This window comes from Rhagoletis pomonella, unplaced genomic scaffold, assembly GCF_013731165.1.
Source record: "Rhagoletis pomonella isolate Grant_MI unplaced genomic scaffold, Rhpom_1.0 Rhpom_scaffold_00001, whole genome shotgun sequence".
NCBI lineage: Eukaryota > Metazoa > Arthropoda > Insecta > Diptera > Tephritidae > Rhagoletis > Rhagoletis pomonella.
The window spans coordinates 6,637,552-6,648,855 of NW_023458555.1; the positions used below are offsets into that span (position 1 = coordinate 6,637,552).

General features: G+C 36.1%; 1 protein-coding gene and 2 non-coding genes across 3 annotated transcripts; 1 reads left to right on the plus strand and 2 right to left on the minus strand.

The window, feature by feature from the left end:
• Positions 1-1,965: 1,965 nt before the first annotated feature.
• On the minus strand, positions 1,966-2,037 carry Trnag-ucc. The gene has a single exon. It is a non-coding gene; the product is annotated as a tRNA-Gly (tRNA).
• A 348-nt stretch (positions 2,038-2,385) lies between these two features.
• Trnag-ucc lies at positions 2,386-2,457 on the plus strand. Its single transcript has one exon. It is a non-coding gene; the product is annotated as a tRNA-Gly (tRNA).
• Positions 2,458-2,620: 163 nt separating this feature from the next.
• On the minus strand, positions 2,621-3,602 carry LOC118750627. The gene is made up of 3 exons (XM_036485365.1): positions 3,585-3,602; positions 3,281-3,528; positions 2,621-3,203 (listed from the first exon to the last, which is right to left on the minus strand). Exons 1-3 carry the CDS (start codon positions 3,600-3,602, stop codon positions 2,621-2,623), a joined length of 849 nt encoding a protein of 282 aa, XP_036341258.1.
• Between the last annotated feature and the right edge of the window lie 7,702 nt (positions 3,603-11,304).

An 11,304-nucleotide genomic window follows, 5' to 3' on the forward strand; every position in this document is an offset into this window, starting at 1 on the left:
AAGAAAGCGATTTACATTGATGATAAAGCGGCTGCTGTATTAATTGTGTAATTGGAACGATTTCTAATAAATTGTAGTGTTACGAGTAAAATGTTGCAAGAAAATATATTGAAAAGGAATTGGTTTTATTTTCTTCGATTGGTTTTGGCAAACAGAGCAATTTCGGCGTAAGCTTGTTTTAAGTTTCAACACTTTTGATGACGAAATTCGGCATGAAATTCTCTTTACGTTAATAAATATAGTAATTACTCAATTTTAATCTTTAAAATTACACACACATTTTTTGTCAAGTAGAAACTCGGCATTAGATTAATATCGAACGTACATACTTTTGCGGTTATACTGTATTTATAGACGTACATACATACATGCATAAATATATAGTTATAAAGGTGTATACTTAACATGGCAATATAACCTGTTCTAAAGACAGTTTCACACGATTGGGCATTTTCCCTAAATTCGTAGCAAATCGTATCCGAATCGTGTGAATGCACAAATAATTTTCTTTTAGCTTTGAACAGTAGATTGCTCACTAAAGGCCTATTAGAATATAAAAACTACTACATCAATAAATAAGTTTTCGTGTTTATTAAAACCCAGGATTTTGAAGAAATTCCGAACTTAGAACTTTAGTTTTTATGCTATTGTAAATCGCTGTAAAGGCACCACAATTTTAGATAGGGCCTTTTATTCAACAAAAATTCCTAAATTTGAAGATAGCAATCATAAAAAAAACTAAAAGTCCATTTGAGTATTACATAAACTTGAAAAGTACTATTTCATTCGGAAAAAAGCCCTAAGTAAAATAAATACATAACAAACTCAAAGGAAATGCTTATTTTGTGCTCCGATACTTGGTACATACATAACTTCCAAGATAATTCATTATTGCCAAAATCGGAAAAGTAATTAAAACAGACTCACCTGCAAAAGAAGCAGACGCTTATGATGTTTCAAAAGAATTTCCATAGCTTTTGTTTGTGATGCCACTATACTTGTTATACATACATATATATATAAATAGGTATTATTAACACTTTTCACTTCCAGTTTTTTCTCAAAAAAAAAAAAAAATTAAAGTATTTAATAATAGTATTTACAGCACACACTTCATTCTTAGTTACTACAATTATCAGAAGGTGTGATAATATTTACACTTTGGTATGCAATGCGTAATTAATAGTCGTCTAATTAACAAATTTAAATTGGAGCTGCATATTTTAAAGCTACATTTTTCGCATTTGCCGCTATTTTGTCACAACTCCCAACGAATCGCAAATGAACAGGACTTGATTTCATACAAACTTCATTACTATTGCTAATTTAAAGTTTTTTTATGCAATGCCTGCATTTGAGATAAGTTTTCATACGCTTTAAAGCACACATAAAGAATTTATTTCTTAATACTTTTAAATTGAAAATAAACATGAAAACTTCTACAAAAGCCGATGAACACTTCACATCTCATTTACTGCACTCATCCATCATGTGTGCTTTGGAAAAGTGAAGATATCTTTTTCACTGTTTTCAATTATAATTGCATACATTTATAAGCACTTATGTGCACAAAAACCAAAATAATTCATTATAAAGAATGATAAACTTAAAAAAAAAATCGGAAATCAATGACGACGAGCATTTATTCCTGCTTCACTTTCAATAAAAAACGCCATTTTCACTAATACACTACTCGGCGAAAGGCAGGAACTGTCAAACTTCCGTAATTAGTTACATTGCAAGCGATTGAAACTAACTAATTCATCTTTGCGTGACCACCTGAGTAGAGCTTGAGCACTGCTACTGCAACTAATTCCCACATACATGCATTCAAATGTTTTTATATTGCCAAGTGAATGCTTCTATCGTATTTAATATTTGTGTGTGTGTGTACTTTAAAAATTTGATTGAATGTAGTAAATAAACAAAACAAAAAAAAAGATGGTTTGCAAAAAAGTTCGAGTGTGCGTCGGCCGGGAATCGAACCCGGATCAACTGCTTGGAAGGCAACTATGCTAACCATTACACCACCGACGCACGTACCCGATTTGTGCTCAAATTCATATTAGAGCAGGGTCACATAGAGTTTTTGGAATATTTAACACAGGGTGCTTCATATAATTTTTATTTATTATATATTTCACTAGTACCCCATATACCACACAAAATATATACATACTATGTATATGCATGCCCTCAGCAATCGCCAAAACTATAAATAACATGATTACGCATTTTCTTATTTATACATTTTTAGTACGCTATTTTAAATAATAAGAGAAGCGCAAAAATTGTTCATAAAAAATTTATTCACTGCCGAGTCACTCTGTTCCGAACAAATATTCCTCTACTTCAAATAAACACTTTGCCACCGGGCAAGTACGTGCGTCGGTGGTGTAATGGTCAGCATAGTTGCCTTCCAAGCAGTTGATCCGGGTTCGATTCCCGGCCGACGCACAGTTCATTTTTTTTAATGTAAAGAAGAGAATAAGATATTAATTAAATAAGTTAGTAAAAGCGAATGTTTTTTAATAGCAACGTGTTGCTTTATTGCAGTAGTTCATATAAAACAATAATAATTACATAAATGGTAAAAATTCAAAAAATATTGCAACTGTAATTACAGCCAACCAGCTGCCGCGCCGCCACCAGCCGCACCCTTGCCACCACTGCCCGCCCACGGACCGACTGTCTCTACGTTGGGTACATGATTGGTGCCGGCCGTAATCGGACTGAATGCTACATCCTTGGTCAAGGTGAGATGATGTGCTGCCCCGGCATTCCCATTGCGTGTGTATTGGCTCAACTTGGATGCTTCATATTCGGTTTTTTGTATTTCAGCTGCAGCAGCGTGTGCTGAACGCTGCAAGGCCGCTGCAGCTTCCGCCTCACGTGCGGCGGCGATACGTTGCTGATGTGCCACGGCTGACTTTGAGGCGGCCAAACGTTGTTGCGCTAACAGCACCGCTTGTGCGGCAGCCGCTGCCTCGGAGCGCTGTATTGCAGCGGCAGCCTCTGACTTCTGGGTGAGTATTGCGGCAGCAGTTTCCTTTTCCATAGCAATGCGTTGTTGATTCAGCACATTCTCTTTGGCCGCCTGCATTTGTTGCTGCGCAATGAGAACGTTGGCGGAAGCTTGCTTTGCAGAAGAAATGGCGTTAGCCACCTCGCTGGGTGAGGGTGCCGAGGAATGGCGAGAGGTACTAGACAAAAAAAATATGCATAATAAAATCGAAAAAGTAGATTGAAAAAAAACGGGCAATCTGTGTTGCTGCCTTACAAGCTATTCCAGGGATTCCAGCCACTGACAGCTAAGGCGTTGAAACCGCCGCTGAAATGTGATCCACTGCTGCCGCCTAACCAAGGACTAGCGCTAATGGCAACCGTCTGCCCTGAGTCGCCGCCATATCCAGTTAAACTGCGTTTTGCTAAAGTCTTTTCAGTTGCGGAGTTATTTTGCTCAATACTCGACTCGCCGGCGCTAGTAGCCGAAATAGCAACTGCGAGCAGGAGGAAGGCAAAAATGGGCTGTGAAGCAAATACATTTAATTCAAGGAACCTATTTAATTTTAATTCTAACTCACCAAAAATTTAGTGGACATTTCTAGTTGGAAACCGTTTACGAGCTGCTTAATTCTTGCAAATTTGCTTTGATAAGAACTTTAAAATTTTAAGCTTCTTTTACGTTTAAGCTTAGCTTGCTGCTTAAGTAAATGCAAATCGCACACTGAATAGTTTTGGAGATGGAGATGGTCTTTTATACAAAATTGCACTTACATCTAAAATCCAAAAGTAAGCCAGGCACTTGAAAACGTTAAGCCAAATGCAAGCTACCGTTCAGCCACTCTTTAGCTACCCACAAACAGCTCTGTGATCGCATCTAAGGTAAAGGGATTCCGCCAAGTGGTCACGTAGAACCGTTTATTTTGCGTACCTTTCGCCGCTTCCCAGTGACTTTAGTAAAAAACCAAAAGTTCAACTTTAGATGGAGTAAATTAAATTAAATGACCGCATTAGCAGGAAATAAAAACTTATTACTAGTGTTCAGCTAACCCAAAGTGTTCCTCAGCGAATATCATTGAAGGTGCACTTGCTCACCTAATTTGACCACTGGTTGGCCTAGTTTAACTCAATTTCATTGAGTGTAAAGTGATTGCTGGAAAAGGCACGATTGGGCACGTTTCTGAGGGAATTCAGACCAGAAACAAAATTGGATAATAGTAGTTGCTCCAATCTCTTTGTTATATAACCGGCTTCCGCATTGCATAATAGCAAGAGTTTAAATGAAGATGTGGTTGTTGGAAGAATAAGGGTTATACTTACTTACATACAAATTTAATTGTAGATATGATGCGTGCTATGTAAATATGTATGAAATTCTAAAATAATTTTTTTTCGCTTAGAAGGAAATAATTAACCCTCTTATGTCCAGTCAATTTGGCGAGGTCAACTAAAAGTTCCATAACAACGGCAAAAATTAATTTAAAAAAATACTCGAAAATTGTAACAGCATATGTTTGTGTGTCGCTTTTGTTCCTTTCAATTTGCCGAAAAATCAGTCCAAAGTCCATTTTGCAGTGCTTGGATGGTTAATAAATAAATTTCTTCAAACAGTGATTTTCGTTAAAAAAAAAAGTATATGTTGTAATTCTCATCGTACACAACTAAAAAAATACTAGTGAGTAAGAAATTCAGTTATCTATTAAATAGTGCGAAAATAGGACTGCCGAGAGAAAACTCGGACCCCGGCCGAAAGGCGAATTGCAGATTGCTAGTTCAGCACGAGCAAGTTGAAATGTATTTCCGAAATCGATTTGCGCTCTCTCGATTGCAGTCACATCTTGCAACTTTTATTTCTGAAGCTGATTTCCGAAATGTGACAGAAAGGTCTTTCTGGCTGTTCTGGCTGTGGAAAAGCTGGAAATATTGCCACGTCTGACACGCTCTTACGGCAATCACACTGAATCACACTAACCATAGTAACAGGTATTCTGCAAAATATTCGCAAAGCGACGCAAATGTTCGGAAAAATGGTTATTGAAATGGTTTCAAAATTAAATTGTACAAAAATAATAACAAGTTATGATTCAGATATTTTCCCCCTTTTGACGGGCCTGTGAGAAAATATACCGGAGTAAAGTAAATAGTACTAGGGCTGTTCAGGATCTTGTGCAAATGCTTTTGGATTTACATATTCGTTGCCATTGTAAATTAACAACAATAAAATGCACACGGTTGCCATGGCAGCAAGTAAAAAATTTGCAAATTTTATTTTATTAATTTTATAGAAAAATTTAGTTGATGTTATAAATAAAGTCTTTACACCGGTCGATTTCTGTCGACTGGAAAATCGGCTGAAAAAGTCGTTCAAATATTCGACTCGCGTAGCCGCTACAAAAACAACTCGTGCAAAAGCAGCTTAACCCTCTACCGCATACGAAGCCACATGTGGTGACACCACTTTTGTGCGAGTGGTCGAAAAAGGTCTAATCGTGTGCGTGAAATTGCACTGCGATAAATGAAAACTAATGAAAAACGCAAGAGTTACTTATGAAATAAAAAATGTTTTCTTAATTCACTTAATTCATTTCCTTCCGTGTCAACCCATAACTAGTTTATCGATACCCAGCAGTTTTCAATTGTTTTCATACAATTTTCCTTATATTACTTTGCGAAATAATATTTCAAATAAATGACTTTGAGTCGTCGATAAATAAATAACCGCGTTTTCACAGTTAAAAATTGTTTATTCATCTTCTTCATAGTTTATGCAATAGATTGTGTTCGTATGGAATAGTAGCTTATGTCGAAAAGCTGACTTTAGTATACTCACTGGCGCTGAGCCGTTGAGGAGCTTTTGGCAAATAAACGTGCAAGAAGTAGTTCCAATACTACCAAGTCAATATTCTTACTAAGTCTCATCAAAAAATTCCTTGTCATTTACAGGCTAAAGGGAATGCCGCATTATACTAAAACCATACGAACACATATATTTTTTGTAAATTCAGGATAATAGCGAAGAAAATGGGAAATAATCATGGCAGTATCAGTAGAGCAAAACCAAATTTGTGTGTATTTTGTTATTCCTTCTGGTATCGAAGGTGTCAAAAATTGTTCTGATTTTTTTCTTCTAAATCAAAGCGTGCCATGTGAAATGCAAAAAATAAAAAAATTGTAAGTGGAAAAATATTAAAATTGTTGCAACTTTCTTTCTTAGTAAATTTTTTTGCTTCTCGAAGCACAGATCATTGTGGAAGAATACAAGTGAGATATCTTAGGGTTGACAGATAGTTGACAGGGTGTTCAATATGGCGATGACAGTGTGAACAATATGGCAGCCAATATGGCATACAACACCGAATGGCCCGAAGTAGCCAAACTACGACCCGAATGAAACGCTTCGTGAAAATCCAGGGTTGCGAAGTGGTATTTTGTTGGAAAATATAAAAGCCAGGATTTTGTGCAGCGCCGAATTTTAACAAAAGAGGGTTTTGTGTTCTCAAGATGAAGAGAAAAGGGTTGCTGTGCTGTTTCGTTTTAAGCTTATTTTAATCTTAAGGTATCTAATTAAATATTAAAAGGAGACAAAAATTTTAAATATATGTACATATCTGAAAATTTTAAATAAAATATATATTTTCACGAGAGACAAATTAAATAAAATGGGTTAACTTTAGGGGAAATATACTTATCAGATTGGGTCAGATAGCGCTTTTACGTTATAAATAAAAATAATTCCTACTTAAATTTTATATAATTTTGGTAACGTATTTCTAAGCTGACCCTGAGATCTGTGAAATAATACATATTTATGTGCATATATTGTGTTGATTATGCTCTAAATCGCTAAATAATTCTTGCAGCAATCAGCACCATTGGAAAGTGAAGTGACAATAGGCTGGTTTTCTTTATACAGCCCGTTTTAAATTCGTATTATTGTTATAATAAATTACAATTATTGTTTGTTTCCATTTCGGTCAACCGCGCAAATTATTTATTAAAAAAATGTCGTTTAAAAATAGCAATTTTGTTTACTTTTGAATAAGACTTTATCGAGTGCGCTATAAAGACAGGGGGATAAATGCTGTAAAGAAATATATGTTGAGTCCAATCGGTTTTTTGCTAATCCGGATTTTGTGTAGGTATAAACAAGGTATATTAAAAAAATAAATCTCCAGTGCTAGTATCGGAACTATTTCTTGCACGTTTATTTATCCAAAATTTCTTCAACGGCTCGGCGCCAGTGAGGGTATGCTGCGAATGCCGCATTATACTAAAACCAGCCTTTCGACATAAGCTACTATTCCATACGAGTGGAGCACGTGCGAAATGCGGATTTTCCCAGTTGCAGTACAGCAGTAACTCGACACCTTCCTCACCAACCGCTCTGTCCTCTATGAGCTTCTTAATGTAACTGCAAATAAAAGATGAAAATTTGAGAAAAAATACTATCACAGCGTTTCACTCTTGTAGTATATTGGCTATCAAGCACCAGAAAATTTCCATCACGCATTCCATATGCCACCGATTGTCGTGGATCAATTAAAATACTGTCATCACAGCTTTTTGGTACTCCAGCAACTGGTGTGTCTATGGCGGAGTTATGTGGAGCTGTTGCATGACTAAAATCAATTCGGGCTCTTTGAGAACTGGCTTGTTTGTTGCGCGCTATTGGCATCAAATGTATGCAAATTAGATTTCCAAACGGGCAACTGTTGAATACAGGAAAAAATGTATTTTATATGGTTCCGCTAAAGTGCACTACTACCGTGTATAAATTGGCCGACCTTCTAATAAATCAAGCAATCTTATTGTATCGTCATCGCCGCCAGTCACCAAGAAATTTCTACTTGGGTGAAATGCAACATCATTCTCCGGCGACGAATGCACTGTATTAGCTCCAGCGTTGCCATTTTAGCCGTTTTCCGGCTAGATTTAGCCGGTTTTGATAGCAACTAGCCGGAGAAAATTTGATCTAGCCGGCAGCCGATTTGTTAGCCGGTTTGTAAAAAAAAGTTAGCCGTTTTTAGCCGATTTTACTATTTGCCTAATTTTCAGGTGCAAAAAGTAAACAAGTTTTTCGAAAGCAATAATGCAGACCCAATGAAGATTTTTAATGAACTCAATGTTTTACTTTCGCATCTATGCTGCCTAGTGGTTATTAGCGCGGACACATTTGATCCTATATGCTCCCCGTTGGAACCATACCTTGCTCCATTTCCTCAGTTTTATCACAGTTTTGAAGAGTATTTAAAAACAAAAGTAAGCACAAACGCTTTTGACCACGAAGCCGAGAAAATAATTCGAGAAAATGGTCGCTATTTTATTATCACTTTAATAAAGGAAATACGCCAACGCCTCCCTACAAATATTGCCAAACTAAAAAAAATTACTTTTTTCGGTTGGAAATGCATTAAGAGTAATTAAACCAAAAGTATTTGTTCAACTACAGCAACAAAAACACAAATATAATGCCGACAAAAAAACATCCATAGAGATGCAATGGCAACGGTTAACGTTACATACCTGGAGTAATTTAGACTCAACTGTAAAATTTTGGGCCGAAGTTTATCAATTTCGAAATGCCCTAGGAGAAAACCCTTTTGCTGACCTTTGCAACCTAGTTTTCTTGTTTTCCCTATAAGTAATGCAGAAGTAGAGCGAATATTTAGTTCAATGAATATAATAAAAACTAAGCAAAGAAATCCAATGTGCGTTAAAACGTTAAACGCTATTTTATATATAAGATACGGTTTAAAACGTGAAGAAAAATGCTGCCATAATTTTACTGTAGATGGCGATCTCTTAAAATTAAAGAATTCAGGTGATATATACAATAGTGATTCATTTGATGATGAGGAATATACACTCGATATAAATTAATGGTGTTAACTAGTCTTTCGTTTCTTGCGATTTTTTTAAATAAAGCATGTGGATTTTCACTAAAACATTTTAGCCGTTTTTTGCCAGAGTCTATGTGAAATTTCACTAAAACATTTTAGCCGTTTTTAGCCGCTTTTTTTTGCCAATCTAGCCGGTCGGCCCAAAAAGTTCTGGCAACACTGATTAGCTCGCCTTCAGCTTTGTCAAATATCTTAACGCGGTTACAACTTAATGCTAAAGCCACCAGATTGCCGTCTGGATGCCATGCCAGCTGTCGTCCCATACCTCTTCCCCCGGTGAACGTTCGCATACATTCGCCTGAAAATGTATCGCAAATTCTTAACTTAACTTGTCGCCGCACGATGAAATGAACTTACCATTAGGACTGAATTTTGCTGCGCGCACCCATTTGTGTGTATTTTGAATCAGTATTTTGATGGCTGTTCGCCATTTTTCTAGTCTGCAAACGAATAAGTTGACGAAGAAGCAAACAAATTCAAGCACATTGTTGCATTCTACCGTACATTTTAAAAGCTTTAAAATCTTAAAACATATGTGAAAAACTTTTATAATCTGTATATTTCTAATGTCGCAATCAAAACCAAATTTTATAAATAGCATTTTTAAAAAGCAATCATCTAATATTTTTCAAGTTTTTGGGCATATATGTTACCATTTGAACAGCAAATACTACCAAGTTTTAAGAGACTATTTAATGCAACTCAGGTCAAAAAACCGCACTTAGACCAAAATAAGCAACTCTAGAAAACAGATGATCGCAGCTGTGGCCCAGGATGACGTCTATTGCTAAGATATCTCACTTGTATTTGTACACAATGGCACAGATCCATCCTTTGCAAGTCTCAGTAATCAGCGGTTGTGCTGCTGAGTTGGGCGCTTGTTTTGTATGGAAAAAGGTTTCACGTGCAAATAAATTTTAACAATTTAGAATTTTTCGGAAAATAAATTAAAAATATTTGACATTTTCGAGACCAAATAATTTGAAAAAAATCAAATCAGCTGCTCTAATGATACTACCTGTTCAATCTGCCTTGGTAATATTTTTGTATGAAATATGAGCGGGAAAGAATGTTACTCATACGCCATGTGCTAGTATGTAACTTTTAATTTTTTCCCTGATAAAGCCTGATTTTTTTTTTTTACCAATGTAAAGAAACCTTTTCCCATACATCAAAACGCGGTGAGAACAGCAAATATACCTCTTAAAAAGAAACAAACAAAGCCCGCGAACCTGTCGGTAGGCCGGCCAAGCTGTTCTAAGCCGGCGGTACAGATCTGGCTAGGAGGAGTACGAGCTGTTTAGCGCAATTTGGTCTGATGAATACATGCTAGAAGATTGGAAACTAGTTAGCTCTAGCCAATCCATAATAAGGGGGATGCAACTGTGTGTGAAGCTGTTTTTCATGGCAGAAATACACTCGGAGGTTTGCCATTGCCTGCCGACGGACGACCGCTGTTAAGAAAAAACCTTTTTCTATATTTTTTGGGATTTTGCTTTGACCAGGGCTTGAACCCAGGTGCTGATGAGTGAAAGCGCGCACTGCTTACCACTACACCACAGCGGCTGACAACATCAAGGCGCACGCCACAAGTCGGAGGAGAAGCTCGGCCAAACACTAACATAGTATGTGTAAGCGCCAATCTATTATTATTATTATATTATTAACTGTGTGCGCCAAATATTATTAATATTCCTAATGAAGTCCTGCTGACTTTACGGTTTGAAATACTGGAAAAATCTTTGCAAGGGAAATTTTTGTTGGAATGCCAATTATGCAGATGTTTCTACAGAAGAAGAAGAAGTCCAAACATCGAATACGCACAAGAATATTATTATATATATATATTATTACATGTTATCATTTATAAGTACTGATCTACACTACTTAAAGAAAAAGCATTTGAATTGTATCTAAAGAAATGCGTAAATGTATTTTGAGGCTTTCAAAAAAAATCTCAAACTCAAAAGACCTTCGAAGAGTTCAACTAGTGGCGTTACAACAATAAAATCGAAGGTTTCTTAAAATATAAAGTCATCGAAATTGTGAAAGAAGGAAGGAACTTCTCAAATATCAGCCACGGTTACACCATATATGAGTGTCCAGGACACAAAGACACAGCACAGTCGAATAAAAGCTATGGTTCGAATAGAGTATTTTTTATTATTATGCTAACAAGTTATCCAGCCAAGAAAATTCGATAAACTATTATGGCAGCAATCAAAATATTCCCGAAAAATTAGTCGAAAATATGAATTTTACGTTGCTGTAAACACCATCGACAGCCTAAGTGGATTCCTACAGGTACTGTACCTTATCTAAGCTAATAATAAAAGAAGACATTTTGATTTTTATTTTTTAAATTTGCTTACTTTATTTTTCTTTAAATTTTCTGCTCACT